The following is an 18,781-nucleotide window of genomic DNA, read 5'->3' on the forward strand; positions in this document are numbered from 1 at the left end:
AGAGACTGATGGTTTGATGGAATGGTGTGAATTATTCATGCACACTGCATTAGGAGAACTGGAGGCCGGGTCTGGGTGGGTGGTGTGGGTTCAGAGCCAGATGAGCGTCTGTGTGAACCTCGTGGCTACTCTCACACACACCGCACAAATGAAGCGTCACATGACCCAGCGTTAATTAAACACTCCTGCTGAGATCTGGGTCAGAACTGAGAGCTGCCGGAAGGGCTGGTCCGATCTCCTCCACGCGGTTTCTGTAGTGTTGCAATAAGCGTGAATGTGTGAGAGCAGGGGACGCTCGCCCTGCTGGAGGGGCCCAGCTTTAATGGACATGGACTGGACCAGGGTCCAGCGTTTCTGTGGCTTCATAAAGCTGGAGAGATCAGAACAATAGAGCCCATCAGCTGTGATATTCTGTCTCCCTTCGCTCGGAGACGCCCGGAATGAGCTCTGGTGGCTGCTCGGAGCTACAGAAACGCTCCTAAGGCCGGAAATGAACGCTTCACCTGCTGCACACAGAAGGCAGAAGGCCTTCAGCTGGACTAATGGAGCACCACCACTGAATGGGAGCAGAGGCCTTTTTATTCCTGTTCATGACACTGCAGCACTCAAGATGCCCTTAAGTGCTCTTACCCCTCGGCTCTCAGAGCGTCTAATGGAAAGAACGCACGTCAGATTCTGCACGTAAGACATGGGGCGATGCTGTCGGCTCCATTCAGCGCATTAAAGGCATCTGAAGAGCAACAACCTGCAGGAAGACTGCGGCGTCTGAAAGCAGAAACCAGGCATCTGCATCGAGTCCATGTGACAGAATTCACAATACTAACGCTGTCCACATCCCCGACTCTCCTCACATTATCCACACTCTCTCAATTAGAGAAGGTGATTTCATGGGTGCGTCCCAGCAAGCACTTCAGTACGGCCCGGGCGGTTTGAGAGATGGGGTTTGGATCTGGTGGAAATGGCTGTGTTTACACCTGCAGTTTTATGGGGTTTGGCCTGATCCAGAATCCTGATACTCAAAACGGATGAAGCGACCAGGTGTAAACAGGGTTTTAGAGGCCCAATCCCAGGCCACATCCAGGCCCAGTCCTGTTCCAATCCCAGGCCACATCCAGGCCCAGTCCTGTTCCAATCCCAGGCCACATTCAGGCCCAATCCTGTTCCAATCCCAGGCCACATCCAGGCCCAGTCCTGTTCCAATCCCAGGCCACATCCAGGCCCAGTCCTGTTCCAATCCCAGGCCACATCCAGGCCCAGTCCTGTTCCAATCCCAGGACACATCCAGGCCCAATCCTGTTCCAATCCCAGGCCACATCCAGGCCCAGTCCTGTTCCAATCCCAGGCCACATCCAGGCCCAATCCTTTCCCAATCCCAGGCCACATCCAGGCCCAATCCTTTCCCAATCCCAGGCCACATCCAGGCCCAATCCTGTTGCAATCCCAGGCCACATCCAGGCCCAATCCTGTTCCAATCCCAGGCCACATCCAGGCCCAGTCCTGTTCCAATCCCAGGCCACATCCAGGCCCAATCCTGTTCCAATCCCAGGCCACATTCAGGCCCAGTCCTGTTCCAATCCCAGGCCACATCCAGGCCCAATCCTGTTGCAATCCCAGGCCACATCCAGGCCCAATCCTGTTCCAATCCCAGGCCATATCCAGGCCCAATCCTTTTCTAATCCCAGGCCACATCCAGGCCTGATTTTATTCCAATCTCAGGCCACGTCCAGGCCCAGTCCTGTTCCAATCCCAGGCCACATTCAGGCCCAGTCCTGTTCCAATCCGAGGCCACATCCAGGCCCAATCCTGTTCCAATCCCAGGCCACATCCAGGCCCAATCCTGTTGCAATCCCAGGCCACATCCAGGCCTGATTTTATTCCAATCTCAGGCCACGTCCAGGCCCAGTCCTGTTCCAATCCCAGGCCACATTCAGGCCCAGTCCTGTTCCAATCCCAGGCCACATCCAGGCCCAATCCTGTTCCAATCCCAGGCCACATCCAGGCCCAATCCTGTTGCAATCCCAGGCCACATCCAGGCCCAGTCCTGTTCCAATCCCAGGCCATATCCAGGCCCAATCCTTTTCTAATCCCAGGCCACATCCAGGCCTGATTTTATTCCAATCTCAGGCCACGTCCAGGCCCAGTCCTGTTCCAATCCCAGGCCACATTCAGGCCCAGTCCTGTTCCAATCCGAGGCCACATCCAGGCCCAATCCTGTTCCAATCCCAGGCCACATCCAGGCCCAATCCTGTTGCAATCCCAGGCCACATCCAGGCCTGATTTTATTCCAATCTCAGGCCACGTCCAGGCCCAGTCCTGTTCCAATCCCAGGCCACGTCCAGGCCCAGTCCTGTTCCAATCCCAGGCCACATTCAGGCCCAGTCCTGTTCCAATCCCAGGCCACATCCAGGCCCAATCCTGTTCCAATCCCAGGCCACATCCAGGCCCAGTCCTGTTCCAATCCCAGGACACATCCAGGCCCAATCCTGTTCCAATCCCAGGCCACATCCAGGCCCAGTCCTGTTCCAATCCCAGGCCACATCCAGGCCCAATCCTGTTCCAATCCCAGGCCACATTCAGGCCCAGTCCTGTTCAAATCCCAGGCCACATCCAGGCCCAATCCTTTTCCAATCCCAGGCCACATTCAGGCCTGATTTTATTCCAATCCCAGGCCACGTCCAGGCCCAGTCCTGTTCCAATCCCAGGCCACATCCAGGTCTAAACCTGTTCCAATCCCAGGCCACATTCAGGTTCAATCCTGTTCCAATCCAGGGCCACATGCCTTACCAATCCTTGTCTAATCTTGGCTTAATCCCATCTTAATCCTGGCCTAATCCTGGGCCATATCCAGCCCACATACTGCATTCATCATTCAACCTGATCCCAGATGGTGACTAAAGTCTAAATCCAGTGTTTGTTATCAACATTAGCCTAGCATCTCAGAAGCACAAGTCAGATACCAGACATGCCTCTGCTGATCGACTGAATCTGGGCTCAGAGATCAATCATGTTCAGTAGACCTGTTATTCCTCTAATTATCTGTGTGAAACACAATGCGCACTGTCCTTACATGTAAAATACCTTTACTGTTTAGTTACACAGATCAAACAAACCCTTTATTTATTTATTACATTATTATTAAATATGATCATATACGATAATAAACACCCCTCTGGCTTTCTCATATCACTTCAGCTACAGTCTCAACGGGCAGAGATGGCGGTGACACACATGTCCAGCCGTGTGTCCGGCTCATCTCACACCTCTTAATGCGACTGTGTGAGGTGCGATAGTGGAGGAGGTCCGGCTGGGAGCCCAAACAGACACACACCACAGATGTCCACTTTATCAGCAAACAGCCTAACTGCACATTCTCTCTCCATAATGGACCGCCAACATATCAAAGCTGGCACATCATACATCACCAGAGCTTCATATGGGTATTTATAGTGGCTGTTAGCGCACGGCCGAGCTGAGGATAGGCCTGCTGAAGTCCAGGCTACTGGGGTACGGGCCTAATGAGCAGCTAAAGACGGTGGAAGAAGCGAGAGATACAGTATATATATATATACAGTATATGGACAAAAGTATAGGGACGCCTGCTCATTCAGTGTTTCTTCAGAAATCTTAGCTAGTAGCTGAATGCATTCTTAAGTAGAGGTGTCCAGAGCTGATACGCTGGTGCCACACCAGCAGTAACACAGATCATTTCCGGTGTGTAAGTGTGTTGAGTGTATGCTCTTAAGATTCAGTATGGTGACTTTGCTCTCACAGTCTGAGGCAGAGACGGCGTCTGACCTCTCCAAACTGCACACACACACTTATCATACTGTCATATTGGAGAGGAATTGGAATTTGTCCATATTAGGGCATAAACAGCGTGTGAGGCCTCTCTGAGGCAGACCTCAGTGACCTTCGTGCTTATGGAGAATCTAAACTTAGCAGAAACTGAAGAGAAAAAGCATCTATTTTTCTTCCCACCGCTTTTCCGGCACGTCCCGCCCCTCCTGCGCTGGGATTGGCTAGCAGGTTCCTCTCACAGATAGGCAGACTCGGGCACACTGCTTGCGAACATACACGAGTAGCCAATCCCAGCGCGGGGACGAGCGACCACCGCCCAATCACAGTCGCGCGAGGGCGGGAGGTTACGGAAAACGGGTGTGAAGGCAAATAACGCTGCGGTCAGTCCCATTAGACACCCACTTTAAATCGCCCTTTTGTGGAAAGCATTGCATATAAAAGTGTGTAGACCTCACCACGCTCCTCAGAGCTCATCCCGTGTCGCTCTCTCTGCCCTGTGTCACTTTTACGCGGCGGCTTCGTCCATTCAGCATCGCCTCAACTTTTAGCTGTGCATCATTTCCCCCATATATTTATTTTTTTGGCCGCCACTGCAGCAGCGGTTGGCCGTCAGCGCTTCACTCCCCTCCAAACCAGCGGAGGAGCAGATCCTCAGCTCTCTAACCCTATTTTATCATCGGCCGGAATATTTAGCTAGCTATTTCTCACCTATCGACCGTCTAAAGAGCCACAGTGCTGCATCAGCCTGGTATATGTGCAGTTGGGGGCTTGGATTTACACGTATTGCCAAATAAGGAACCGGGAAGAGCATCTTCTCACCAGCTGAAGGTAGGAGACGGCTGCAGACACGACAATATGGACAAAATAGCTGATTTGTGACCTAAATGCGGATAAATTTGCAATTTGTAAAGAAATTCTGGTGTATAAGACGTGGTTTTACATTAGAAATTTGAACAGTTTGTGACTTGGACCTGTTTTTATGTTAAAAACTCGGAGGTGGTGAGTCCAGGTCCGGAATGTAAAAATCCGCGCCAGGATTTTGTTCCAACTGCCTGGGCGGCTCTGCTGCAGCTATGCTGCAGCAGAGCCGCCCAGGCAGTTGGAACAAAATCCTGGCGCGGATTTTTACATTCCGGACCTGGATTTACCAGCTTGCACAAATTGCCTTCAAAATCTATTTTTACTGCCTCCATCAGCCTCGAAATGATGCTGTTATGTAAAACCGCCTGCATTGTACCTCAGATGCCCCCTCATGTTTCTGATCGGTGTGAAAATATGCTTATTATGAGCTATATTTCTGCTGTAATGCAGCACACAGTGTTTCAGACATGCCGGTAAATTAGCTAGCTATGATTGCTCCGCACCGCACAATACACATAAAAGGTGAAAGTTATAATAATAAATACATGCTATGAGCTCATCTTCGCAGATTTATCATCCTAAATCAGTGTAAACTTGCAGCAGGTCCAGTTACTGAAGCAGTTTATGCTCATTACATGCTGTAATCGTTTATTTTCTGCAGGTTAAAAGGCAGAATTAGACATATTAGTGATATTAGTGATATTAGTGAGTGTGTGAGGCTCTGGACCAGGCCGAGCTGCTCATTACAGCATGGTTATACTGGTCATTTCTTATTTTACCTCATTAATACACCCCAGGATATCAACAGTTAACAGAGTATGTAGCTAGACTCTAGAAATGAATGGAGCTCCTAGCAGGTTCTACAGTAATATGACCCTATATAGAGAGATAGAGATGCTCTGGACACAGTGTTCTCATTCAGATCCCTAAAAGAACCCAGAAAGGTGCAGAACCTGGGTGTAGTCCCCTCTATCCAAGCACATCAGGGCTGACCTACATCAATGCACCGACCTACATGTAGGACTTTACGATTATTCTAGTCCTCCAGATGAACCCTAAACTTAAACCCCATCCGAATACAACTGCACGAACCTTTCAGCAGCCCACTGCAAACACACTGCATACCCAAAAGTACTCCACTTAGGGACTACTTTCTGTAGCCGCACTACACCCTGCAGCATGTATCCCTCCACCATTTTAATGATCTGGTACTAAAAGCAGGTTCTAGAGCCGAACTCTTCTCAGAACTCTGGTAGAACAGTGTCTCAGGCATCAGGCAGCGTCTTCATCACCATTAGGTGAAGAACTTTCTGTGAGGAGCTTTTATTAGAGCTTCAGACGTCTGCTTCCCTTCACCTCCACTGTAGAACCACAGCTCTGACTGCTGGGGGAGGTTATCTAGAACCGAGTGTTTCACAACAAACCCACCAAACCCCGACTCTGAATGAGTCTGGTCATCAGAATTGCAGAGAATTGTATCCTTACTTATTGCGCTCACATAGAAAAGCACTGGCCAATAGAACGGGCGCTCTGGAGCAGCCGTGAGAACATGGCCCTAAGGTCACCGTGCCCATAGCCGAGTGGGAGCTAGAGGGGTACAAAGCAGTGGAGCCGTGGGGTTCTCTGGAGTGATGGTGGAGCTCCATCCAGTACCTTTGGGATGAGTTGGAGTGGCAGAACTAATCATCCGACAGCAGAACCGGACCTCACTGATGCTCTCACTATCAGTGGGCTACATGCAATCAAATTCTCCAGACAGCATCCAACATCTAGTGTGAAGCCCTCCCAGAAGAGTAGAGGCGGTTCCTGCAGTAAAAAGGGAAGAACTCCATATTACAAGCTTGATCTCAGGAGGACTTTTGATCAGGTAGTGTTGTGGCTGGATTAATGAGCTCGTATCTAAATGGAAAACGCTAAAAGCAGACCAATGGCAGTTACTTTAAGTCTGATGTATTAATAGTACATTTAATTATTTTGGTGGTCAACAGAATTACAAGCGCTGTATGTTAACTCTATACACCCTCATCCTCATAGTATACCCTAAGAAGTGTCCTCAGGTTAAAAATCCTGCTCATTTAAAAATACAGTCTGTTGGGCTTTACCATCTGTCCCTTCTAAAACACTCAGTGTGTGAGCCTTCCTCTTTACAGAACACCCACAGTGGTGTTTATTCAGGTTTTCTTCTGTACTTTAAGTTAGAATTTAGGGATGAGTCGACCAGTCTGCATCCGAATCAATGCTAAAATCACATTCAATTATTATGAATATTATTATGAATATTATTATTATTGTGGAGTGTGGTTAAGCATGAACTGGATTACAGTTTTAAAAATGCAAGTTTACACCCTGTATCCAAAGTAGTTGCCTTTCTCTTCATTAGTTCAAATTGCTTTAGCGTATGAATCTAGTGTGTAAGCGAGCACAAATGCATCCAGTTAAATTCATTTATTTTAAGTGTAATATAGACTTTTTTACTTTGTGGGAAAAAATATTCTGTTGAGTATTTTAGCCTTCATTCAATCTGAGTAACGCTTATTAAAAGACTGTATTGACGAGTGCAGGGATGATTTGACCCGTCCATATCTAAAAAATGCTAAAAGCAGAGTAACTTGTCTTTAGGTAATTGCTTGTATTTTAGACAAGACATTCCAGTGGTATACTGAATTATTATTATCATCACTGTGGGGTGTGGTTCAACATTAACTGGATTAAAGTTTTGAAAATATGGTATTTTACACCCTCAAACACATGTCCAAAAATTTCTTTTCTCATTTCGTTTATTTTCTCTTCATTTAGTCCTTTTTAAAAAAAATAAGAAAAAAGTGCATTTACTTCCATAAAGCCTTCAAAATCAAAACTACCCAAATGTTTCTTAATAAGACTATTTATGTAGCTTCAGAATAGAATTGACTGCTTAAAACACCAGGCCTGCATTCAGTATAGACGCCAGCAAATGTACAAATGAATGCACCAATGAAATGTATTTATTATGAGTATTATCTTTACTGGAATTTATTCACTTTGGGGAAAAAGGTACGTTGAGTATTTAAGCCTTCATTCACCCTGAGTACCATCTATTATAAGACTGTACTGACGAGTGCAGGGATGATTTGACCAGTCCATATCCGAAATGATGCAGAGTAACTTGCCTTTAGGTAATTGGATGTTTCAGTGGTACACTGATTTATTTTATATGTATTCATGTATATCTTCTTTTTGAATTCCAGTTAACTGAATTTAACATCAGGTCTTTAGTGCATCCATTGCATATACTGTAAGTCTATATAATATCCAGTTATTCCTTTGTGTCTAACATTAGTACTCGTGGAAAAAGGCAGCATACATTTGATGAACCATCCTTTTATTTATTTGCAGGATATTATGGGACTGTATTGATGAGCGCAGGAAGTAGTTTGCCTTTAGGCAGTTCCAGTTATATTAGACAAGATGTACTAATGGTATATTGAATTATTTCAGTGGTTGACTGAATTGAAGTCTAAAATATTGAAGGTTCAGTGCAGTGTGTTCAGCCTTCTGCCACATAGTATACCCAAAGCGATGTTGGATATCGTGAGCATTTACCTTACTTTTGGTGGGAATGGATTGAGTTTAACATTATAATACATTCAAATACATCACTGTATCCACTGCAGCTTATTTATTTAAAATATTTCATTTTATAGTCAACTGTTCACCCAAATAGTATATGTCTAAAGCAGTGTCATTACATGGAACAGTGTCTTCATTTGTGGATGGAGTACATTGAGTTCATTAGTCTTGTTTAAAACAATAATATATTTAGTGTATACACATTTAAATTAGAGTATGCCAAGGTTGACATCAGCCTGGTGTTAAAAAAGAAACTCTGCTGTTTTGGAGAGTGCAATCAGAGATGTCAGCGACTGGGCAGCAGAAAAGTGCTTTTAAAGCTTTTTCTGTCTGCACTGAAGCAACAAAACACCTGCGTGCAGAGATGTGGATGATTCTTTAGCTCAAACACACACATACATTACTGGACTGGCTCTTCCTCTCATAAGAGGTGTGTTTCTCTGCAGAGGCTGACTGTGTGTGTAGGAGTAGTATGTATGTATGTATATATATTGGATCACTGGTCTAAAAGTAGAGTTTATTTTTGAGGAACACAAACTGACTGCCTGGCATTGTTTTGCTTTCCAGGTTTTATTGTGACGGAGTTGATATTTCCACACTGCAGTCATGGATGAGATGGACCTGCCCCAGATGAAGAAGGAGGTGGAGAGCCTGAAGTACCAGCTGGCATTTAAACGAGAGAAATCCTCCAAGACAGTCACAGAGTAAGTAGTGGATGTAGTTGATCAGTCCAGGTGTGTATTTCGACAGGTAAAAGGAGCTGGATCTACAGGTGTAATATAGCTGCAGGTAGGCTGGTTCCCTCTGAGAAAACAGTCAGCTGGTGAAATCTCCTCCCTCCTAGATCTTCCTCCATCAGCTGTGAGTGGTGTTATTATTAAACAGTGGAAGAGTTTAGGAGGAACAGCTCACAGAGAGCAGCTCAGCCACCGAGTGTCTGTCAGACCACGTAAAGTTACAGAGCGGGGTCAGGGCCGAGTGCTGAGCTCAGAGCAGAGTGCAGAAAAGCCTCCAACTGACTCAGTAACTGCAGCAGAGCTCCAGACCTGCTGCTGCTGCTGGTAGAGCTGCAGAGGGGAACCAGCTCCAGATTAATAATGCCTGTGGGTTTAGAATGGATGTCCTAAAAGCTCCTGTAGGTGAACTAATTTCTTGTACCGAAGCTCATGTTCAGACAACTCTCATGTGTCATTAGATGTTTAAATGCAGTCTTGAGCATGTTGAACAATATTAAGAAATTCTGCTGTTCCTGTTCAGATTTAAAACATTATACTTTTCACTCAATCCGTCATTCACAAAAGACGACGTATCTTCACACTCTTTCTGTATCTTCACACTCTCTTGTATAATCCCGTCCTAATCAGCCGTCTTGGGCATGGCAGGAGGTCTGTGGGGAATCGATCATGCATTTGCTGTTTTTATGCTAAAAGCACTTTCAGGTCCACTGAACACGCTCAGTTCATGCTCTGTGCTCCGCTGGAGGAGCCATGGGGGGTTGTGTCAGGATAAATCCCCCAGTGTGTCAGAACTTCACTCCAAGATATGCATGAAAGATGTCCACTAATGTTTTTTTAGCTGAAGAGTTTATTTTGTCTCAGACGCTGCAGTTTCAGTGCAATGCACCTGCTGTAATTATCCTAATGGGGCTGGTGCGGCTACAGCAGCATGGCTGCAGTTAGGGGTGAATGAGCAGAGCCCATTGTAACTTAATTGAGCTCAAATATACCAACGAGAACATATTTTAAACTGCTGATTGAAAAAAGGAAAATCCTGAAAGGTAGGGATGCACTGATTGTACATTTTATAGCCAATCCCAATTTCAGATGTCAGTGATTGATTTTTGTGGTCATTTCTGTTACTGTTTCTTTTTTTTTTAGCTGAAGTTCAAACTGTGTGGACTGAACAACACGTACTCCTTTCCAATACTTTCTATTAGCCAAAGCTGCAATATAATTACTATTTTCTCTTTAATAAGCCAAACTGTCTCTTTAAATTCTTCAACAACAATAAGTTCAAAAAACAGTAAGTTAAATAAAGTGATACACCCAAAGTAAGAGAATAATTAGGTGTTTGTCACAAAATCCTGCATAGTTAAACAAGGCGTAGCAGCAGTCAGTGCACTTACCCGAATCATGCTGTATATGTCCCAAAATTGGTATGGATGGGTTTAGATGAGTGTGTTTGGGTATAGATTAGGATGGGTATAGGTATGGATGATATAGATGGATATGTATAGGGAGAAAGACATATGGATGGCTATAAATGGTAATGATGATTATGGATGGGTATATTTAAGAATGGATGAGTGAGGATCTGTATGGATAAGTGGGGATGGTTATGGATTAGTGTTTGATTAGTTTAAGCATGATAGTCTACTTTTAGATGCTTACCTGAAGTGTTTCAGTTAATCACTCATTTTTAAGCGCAGTAGATCGGCCTCGTTCAGTACCTGTATTAGGATCAGAAAATAGAAAGTTTTATGGTGTCATCTCTGATTGCAACAGAGATCTGACCAAATAGAAATAAGAAATCTCCTGTCAATTCCAATTTGGGCTGTGGGTCCCTGCTAAAGGATATAGCATAGAGGAGGAAGTGATGTGAACAAGGAAAGCAGTCTGATCGGCTTCTGCTGTTCGCTTTCAGAAAAGGGGGTTTAAAAAGGAACAGTGAACAGGGTGATGCACATTTTACGCTTTACTGCTGTCAGCTCCAGCTCAGGCTGGTAATAGCAGTGTGTTGGTCATAACAGGGTCCTCTGTTACCCGTTATCTCTCACTGAGTGCTTCACTTTCCTAAACACTGATTTTCATTAATCTGGCAGTGATTGATTGGATTGATGCTGCTTCCATCCAGTGATGTCATCTCTGGATAGAATTACCATTCCCGTTTGTCGTTTATGTAACGCAGAGCACTGCAGATAGGCATGCACACATGAGAACTGCTCATCTGTCCAAACCGCTGACGTTCTCTGCAGCAGCTGAACAGCAGCAGTGCTGTGTTTGATGTGGTTTCCAAGAGGGTGGTGTGAGCGGATCCCAGGTGTGTGTTCAGGTGAAGCACATGAAGAAGGCAGGTGTACACACACAGCTGGAGTGTGTTTGTTCTGCTGGACTGCAGCTTCTTAAGAATTTTCTGGTCGACTGGTCGGAAAATGTGGGGTGAACACAAATAAACATCATAGAGAAACCATGTACAGCCACTGAGGAGGACAAATATAGCTTTTCATGATTTATTACTGTGATGTATTATAATAATATTTTCATAATGGTATGAACATTGTATCATAATAATTAAAATTATTAATAATAACAGTACCTGTATAAATACAAACGTAATAAATGTTGTAATATGTATGTTTTTTTTAACTGGAATCATTACCCTGACCAGTGCTAACCTATTCACTTAAGTAATGCCATCTTAACTTAATTAATCTTTTACCATTATTAATGCTAACTTTTAACTTCATTAATGGTAACTCGTAACCTTATTACTGTTTATCTGTTCGTGTAATTAATTTGTGAATTCTTAATTGTAAAGTTTTTCTTTTTACATTGACTATATTATATATAACTTTTTTACATTCATTTGATTAATGCCATTTGTAAATGCTTGCTTTATTAACTTTATTAATGCTGATTCTAATGGAATTTGATATTGTGGGATTGTGCTATGGTGGTATATTGGAAACCCGGTGTGATATAGACTGGTGTAAATGCAGCAGTGTTAACCTGTCCTGTGTTTATGTGTTTACTCAGTGTGGACAGTTACAGTGAAGCAGAGCTCCTGTATGACTGCTGTATCTCCCTGTGCTGGGCCGGTGGGGGTTAGAGCCTTGTTAATGAAGCACACACAGCAAAGCTCGTTAGTGTAAACTCACCTGGGGTAAATTAGACCGGTCTTATAAACCCCCCCCTCTGACAGTGTCATTATATCACACAGGCAGAATCGTGCAGCAGCAGACATCTTACAACCCTAAAAATGCAATACAGCCGCAAAGAAACAGTAAATCGTGTGTTTAATATTTAAAGAGCTGAACAGTTTGTTGTGTGTGTGTGTGTGTGTGTGTGTATTACATTTGAAAGGTTAAAGGCCAGCCTAATAGTACTCTCATAAACACACAGTAGAAACATCTACACTGGTATGCTTTAACATTAAACCACCTGCCTAATATTGAGGAGGTCACCCCTGTGCCGCCACAACAGATCTGACCCGTCCAAGCATGGACTCCACAAGACCTCTAAAGATGTCCTGTGGTATCCTGTAAGTTATGAGGTGGGCGGGGTCTCCATGAGCATCAGTGAAAACCTTAGATCCATGCACCCTCTCGCTTGTTTACCGGTTGTCCTTCCTTGGAGCACTTTTGGTAGGTACTGACCACTGCAAACCGGGAGAGAAAGCCCCACAAGATCTGCCTGATGTTTTGGAGACAGATGGACAGCCTGGTTCTTGTCAAAGTGTCTCAGATTCTTACCCTTGCTCATTTTTCCTGCTTCAACACCTTCATCACCTTCAAGAACTGAGTGTTCACTACCTGATCACTGACTGTGTCTAATATATCAACCCCTTGACAGGAGACACTGTAGATAATCAATTTTTTTCACTTGACCTGTAAATGGTGCTGATGTTATGGACAAGCAGTGTAAGTGATGATACAAGGAACAGGAAGTAATTCAGAACAAACTACTGTTTCATGAACAGCCCAGACCAGTCAAAACCCACTCTGCAGAGATGTCCGAACGGCCACGTTCCTGTGCTGTGCTGCAGCAGCGGTAGCCGAGGAAAATGCAATAATAGAGCCATTTGCACTTAAATAACTCTGGATTAATGAGTGGGTTTAACTTTAAATCTTTGTATCATTCCAAAAAGCCACACAGCCATTATCCCAGGAGCTCTTTCTGCATCTATTTTGATCTGCTTGGACCCGTCCAGCGTTTTCACTAAAAATGCCAAATCAGATGAGTCAGCGTCATGAGCTTCAGATGAACTCCCACATGCTGGAGTGGTGGAGGCGTTTCATATTGGCCGCCCAGTAAAAGTTGTGTTATTTAATATTTTAACTCCACGCCAGCTACATTTACATCTTAACTACACTGAGCAGAGCAACTCACACAGGTGCTTTGTGGTCTTCAAAAGAAATAGCCCTAGCAAGTGTGTATAGACTCCAGAGAGCCCACAGATGTTCAGCATATTCCCAACTCATGAGTCAGTGCCGTTACCTAGATACACGATAGGTCCAAATGGTGAACCCTCCTTCCAATGAGTTATCTACTCCCAGCATTGAGGAGCTGTGGAGCAGTGGAAGAACTGTGTTCTCTGTAATGATGGTGGAGCTCCATCCAGTATTTCTGGGATGAGTTGGAGAGTTGGGGATGATGAGGTGAGGTGGTGATCATCATCCAACATCCTGACCTCACTAACGCTCTTGTTGCTGAATGCAATCAAATCCTCACAACCATGCTGCTCCAAAATCTAAAGGAAAGCCTTCCTCCCTGTACAGCTGAGACAGTTGCTGCAAAAAAAGCACGATCAACTCATTTTTAATACCTTTGATTTTGGAAGAATCAGTGAATAAACAGGTGTCCCAATACTTTTGTACACATAGTATGCAATGATGCTCAATACCGGGGGCCTCACACCTGCAGGTTTAGTGTTAGTGCTAGAAAAAATACTGTGCACATCTTGAAGAAATGCACAGTGATTGTGCAGATTCAGCTATTCCCAAGTGGTTGCTAAGTGGTTGCTAGGCGGCTGGTAAGCTGTTCCATGTGTTTGTATGGGGTTGCTAGGCAGGTGCTCTGTTGAGCTATATGGTTGTTATTCTGTTGTTATGTACTTGCTTTGGTATTCTATTTGATAGCTATGGGGTTGCTAGGAGGTTGCTATGGTATCCCAGGTGCTATGGTATCTACTAATTTGTTGGTGTGCCAGATCTATTGATTGATCTGTGGTTGCTGTGCTGTTCAAGGTGGTTGCTATGTGGTTCATAAGACGTCTCTGTGTTTGCTGGGATGCTGCAGGGTCTTTGCTTTTGGTCCAGGTTTGGGGCAATTTTTAAAGGAACAACACTGGGCGCAGGTCGGGCCAACCTTGGGCTCATGTTGTTTTTTGTCATGGTGCATTTCCATCTGCAGAACTGTGCCTGTGGAAATGTCATATACTCTCTCTCTGTCTCTCTCACTCTCTCTGTTGCGGTGTTTCAGTCTGGCACTGGTGTAGAGTAGCAGGTTTGGGTTTCAGCTGCATGCCTGCGTAAACCTCTATTTGTGGACTCTCAGTCACACTGAAGCACAGTCGAGCTGTGTGTTAGATATGCAGGTGTATAGTACAGTACAGTACTCCACTGTGTTTACAAACTAAAGATCACAATTCCTGAAAGGTGGGTTAAGACTAGATCTTAGAACCTTTTCTGGCTTTATTTGATCAGATGTGACTGTTTTTCACTGCATTTTATTCTATTTTTCTAAATTTGTATTTGTTTTAATACTATTTTAGACATTATGATATTTTATTGTATCATGATGAATGTAGTTATTGTGATACACAAAATGCTTTATTAAGTATAGTTGATCATTAAGAATCTTGTGAGTGCTTAAAGAACACAAATTCATTTAGTCTGCAATCAGATGTCATAAAAAACGTCTTTAAGTACCTTGATGTAGTTTTTTTACCCATCACTCACCCTATACTGTCCCTCTATAAAGTTTATTATTGTTATTAATAATAAAAATAATAATAGTACAAAATAATACAGTATTAATATAATACTATAATATAATATATTCATATAGTAAATTACACTATATGGACAAAAAGGACACCTGCTCACTCATTGTTTTTCCACAGCTCCTCAATGCTGGGGGGCTTTATACCCCTCTAGCCCATGCCTGGCATTATTAGGCAGCATGGAGCCAATAGGGTCATGATGTTGATCTGCTCCAGAGAGTCCTATTCTATTGGCAGTACTTCTTCTCTACAGGGACTAGACAAGCTGTGTGTGCATTTGCACATCTGTGTCAGCAATGTGTGCAGCTTAAAGTAGCTGAATGCAGTCATTAGAAAGGTGTACACAAATACGTCTAATATGATGATGTTACTTTTTCTCCTCAGCCTTGTGAAGTGGATTGAGGAGTGCGTTCCTGAAGACCCGTTCCTGAACCCGGAGCTGATGAAGAACAACCCGTGGGTGGAAAAGGGGAAGTGTGTGATTCTTTAGAAGAAAAATCAGCGGTCCTGAGTCTTCCCCTAAAAAACCAACGCCCCGAAAGCCCAGCAGGACAAAACACACCTGCACCCTGTTCCCTTTCACCATGAATGTACAACAGCCCACACACAGACATGCGTTCTCTTTCACACTGAGTCATTAGCACCGTACAGTCACGATTTGCAAGTTCCGACTGCAACTTTGCCATGCATTAACTATTATTCTAATCATAAATGTCAAATATATCTTTATATGCAGATTAGTGCAGTTCCTTTAGTCTGTTATATTTCGCTGTTGTCGCTGCTGCTTGCGCTTTATTTTTGATGGCGAGTTAAAGCAACATTTCCACTGCCAGAAACAACCTGGCTCCAGAAAAGAAAGGAAAAGTGGAGGCAGCATAGCTGGAAGATCATTAAAGCGATAGTTGGCCTAAAAAATAAAACTACCCAAACATTTGCTCTTAAAAACTGCTTCTTCGAGGGTTCTTTGGTAAGAAGAGGCAATGGTATGGCAACTCAAGGAACCATTTATATACCTAATCGGTTCTTTCCCTGGTTACAGGGTTCTTCACATTGGTGAAAAAAACTTAAATAGCCACAAACAGGGTTCCACTATTACTCAAAAGGACCAGAATTCAGCACTGCATAGACCCCCTTGTGTTTAAGATGTAGTCGATGAGCCAAGACACGTTTGGCATCTGAGGTTTGCTCCTCTTAATGGAAGCCCCACCATTTAGCACTTGCCTCAGACCACGTCTTAAAGTTAAACTTGTGTTAAACTGCTGTACAGCGTCAGAACCCATGCGCAGATCTGCCAGAGATTACATAACCCCTCTACACGGTTTGAGGCATTGTAGATTTAGGCATGCAGTTAGCACCATGCTAACTGGTGGGGGGTAAGCTACCATTACTTGTACTTAGCCTTGTAGCGCCAGCGTAAAACTAAAGAATCCAGACTGAAAACACTTGATCATGTCTTGGCTGATCGACTACATTTGGAGTTAGAAAACAAATGAATTTGGCTTTTGACCAAACTATCGCTTTAACTGTCTGAAAGCTTCCTCTCTTTTTCTGCAGTCTGTTAGTCTGTCCAGCGGGCCAGTGCACTAATTAGAAAACACACAGGCACACATCACTCTCACTTTAAGCACCATTTTGTACAGATGAGATCTGTTCTAATTTATTGACTTATTTATGATCATCTATTTATTTATTTATTTATGGTTTTATCGACTACTGATCCAGTTGGCAGCGACTGCTTCGGGCAGTTTTTACCTCTGCGCCCGTAAACACCCTCGATGAGCGAAAACTGATGAGAAAAACACATCTTTCCAAGTTCACCATCAAATACTGCCTTGTACACAGTTTCCTTAAAAAAGAATGTACGTGTTTCGTAAAGAGTTTGCAAACCATCTGCAGCCACGAGACTGCGCACTGACCGAGGCTTAAGGCGATAGTTCGGGTAAAAACATCAAGCCGACCTTCTTCCAAAGCAGTTGATCAGACAAGACATGATTGGTGCTTATTTAGTGTCACACTGAAGCTAAAGAGTTTTAGACGCTTAGATCCCATCAGTTAGCACTGGAGCTATGAGGCTAATGTAGCTAACAAGTAATGAAAGTAAATACCCCACCAATTAGCACTGGAGCTATGAGGCTAATGAACAGTGCTGTACCTGTGAAAGCTGTTTGTCTGGGCAGTTTAGATCTGATCTATGGTGTTTACATTTACAAGCATCTGTGACTGTAGAAAGCATGGGCAGCACAACATCTCACAAAAGTGAAGTCACCACAGGTCTGCTGGCTGGTTGCACTATGATGTGTAGCTCCGCCCATCCCCATGTGTTTCAATGATAAAACAACTCCGCCCATTTCCCATCTCCTTTTTCTCCTCTAAACTGTCTCTCCAGCTCCAGAGTCTCCAGAGTCCAGCAGTTAGTCTCCCTGTGCTGCAATCGGCCCAGTTTTTATTCTCCCCAGAAATCAGTTTAACCCTTACTCCGCTCTGTCGTAAGAAGGCGGGGCTACACTGAGGAATAAAGTGATTGACAGCTTTGTCTGGAAGATGGTGTCCCTTATGTTTGTTACATGGAGGAGCTGAGCTGTGGAGGGACTGTACTTTGTCTTTTGTCCACTTACTGGACAGACAGGGAATCCAGGGGGAAATCCGCTCTGCTTCTGCGCTGGAAGCTCAATGAAGACGGTCTGAGACACTCAGGCTCAGTCTGGGAGAAGGGGGCGGGTCTACCAAATGAGTATGCGAGTTTGGCTCCGCCTCTGTTCTCTATTGCGCAGACTTGCATACTTGACAACTTGGTTTTGGCTTCATTTTTGTAGAATGGAAGGAAACGGAACCACAGTGCCCATGTTTACTACAGTGATTGGATCAGACCTGATGCTAATTGGTGTACATAGGGTTCCATTGCTTGTTAGCTGTATTAGCCTCGTAGCTCCTGTGATGAACTAAACCTGCACTAAACAAGCCTTGGTTAAAAGGGGGTGAAAGGAGGGGATTTGGTGTTTTTGACCAAACTGTCGCTTTAACACTAAGATGCACAACATCTGTTGAATGCTGCGGCGCTGAAGCAAGGCAAAGAGCGTGGGTTAATTTATTACTTCTGATTTTGTTCTGTTTTTATATATAGGACTATTAGAAAACTGTCTAATTATCTTGCGGTGTTCTACAAGTGAGAGTGCTTTGGGGAATTATGCATAAGATCAAGTTCTAGATTAATGAATAAGCAATAAGCAATGACATTTTTTATTGAATGTTTTACAAAAACATTTATCTTGAATAAAGTAGAGGATTTTTAGACAGCTTTGGCGTTATGTGCTTGTGTCTATTATGTGTGTGTGTGTGTGTGTGTGTGTGTGTGTGTTTGTGCGTATTTTGAAGAATTTCCGACACACAATCATGTCATTAAAACCACCTGCCTAATATAGTTCGGCCCCCTTCACACTGCCAAAACAGACCCATCGAGGCATGACCTCACTTCACAGGACCTCTGAAGGCGTCCTGCTGTGGTCTCCGGCCCCAAGACTAACATCAGCAGCAGATCCTTTAAGTCCTGTAAGTTGTGAGGTGGGCGGAGCCTCCATGAGGACCAATGAGCCCTAGGTGCCCATGACCCTGTCGCAGGTTCACTGGTTGTCCTTCTATGTAGCACTTTTGGTAGCTCCTGACCACTGCATATTGGGAACATCCCACAAGACCTGACTGATGTTCTGGAGATGTTCTGACCCAGTCATTGTCTAGAACATCACAGTTTGGTTCTTGTCAGAGTGTCTCAGATTCTTACGCTTGTCCATTTTTC

General features: G+C 44.2%; 1 protein-coding gene across 1 annotated transcript; it reads left to right on the forward strand.

Moving 5' to 3' along the window:
* The first annotated feature begins 4,214 nt into the window (after nt 1-4,214).
* Nucleotides 4,215-18,284, forward strand: gng13b (guanine nucleotide binding protein (G protein), gamma 13b). Its single transcript, XM_072694296.1, has 3 exons — nt 4,215-4,626; nt 8,836-8,972; nt 15,376-18,284. The coding sequence occupies exons 2-3, from the start codon at nt 8,875-8,877 to the stop codon at nt 15,479-15,481; spliced, it is 204 nt and encodes a 67-aa protein (XP_072550397.1). The 5' UTR covers nt 4,215-4,626; nt 8,836-8,874; the 3' UTR covers nt 15,482-18,284.
* The last annotated feature ends 497 nt before the right edge of the window (nt 18,285-18,781 follow it).

Source organism: Salminus brasiliensis, chromosome 12 (genome assembly GCF_030463535.1).
Source record: "Salminus brasiliensis chromosome 12, fSalBra1.hap2, whole genome shotgun sequence".
Taxonomy (NCBI): Eukaryota; Metazoa; Chordata; class Actinopteri; order Characiformes; family Bryconidae; genus Salminus; species Salminus brasiliensis.

What these genes read in the sequence shown, in the direction of transcription:
- gng13b (XM_072694296.1), top strand. Translation starts at nt 8,875, where the DNA reads ATGGATGAGATGGACCTGCCCCAGATGAAGAAGGAGGTGGAGAGCCTG. An exon ending in TCCTCCAAGACAGTCACAGA is followed by an intron (nt 8,973 to 15,375) that starts GTAAGTAGTGGA and finishes TTTTCTCCTCAG; the next exon opens with CCTTGTGAAGTGGATTGAGG.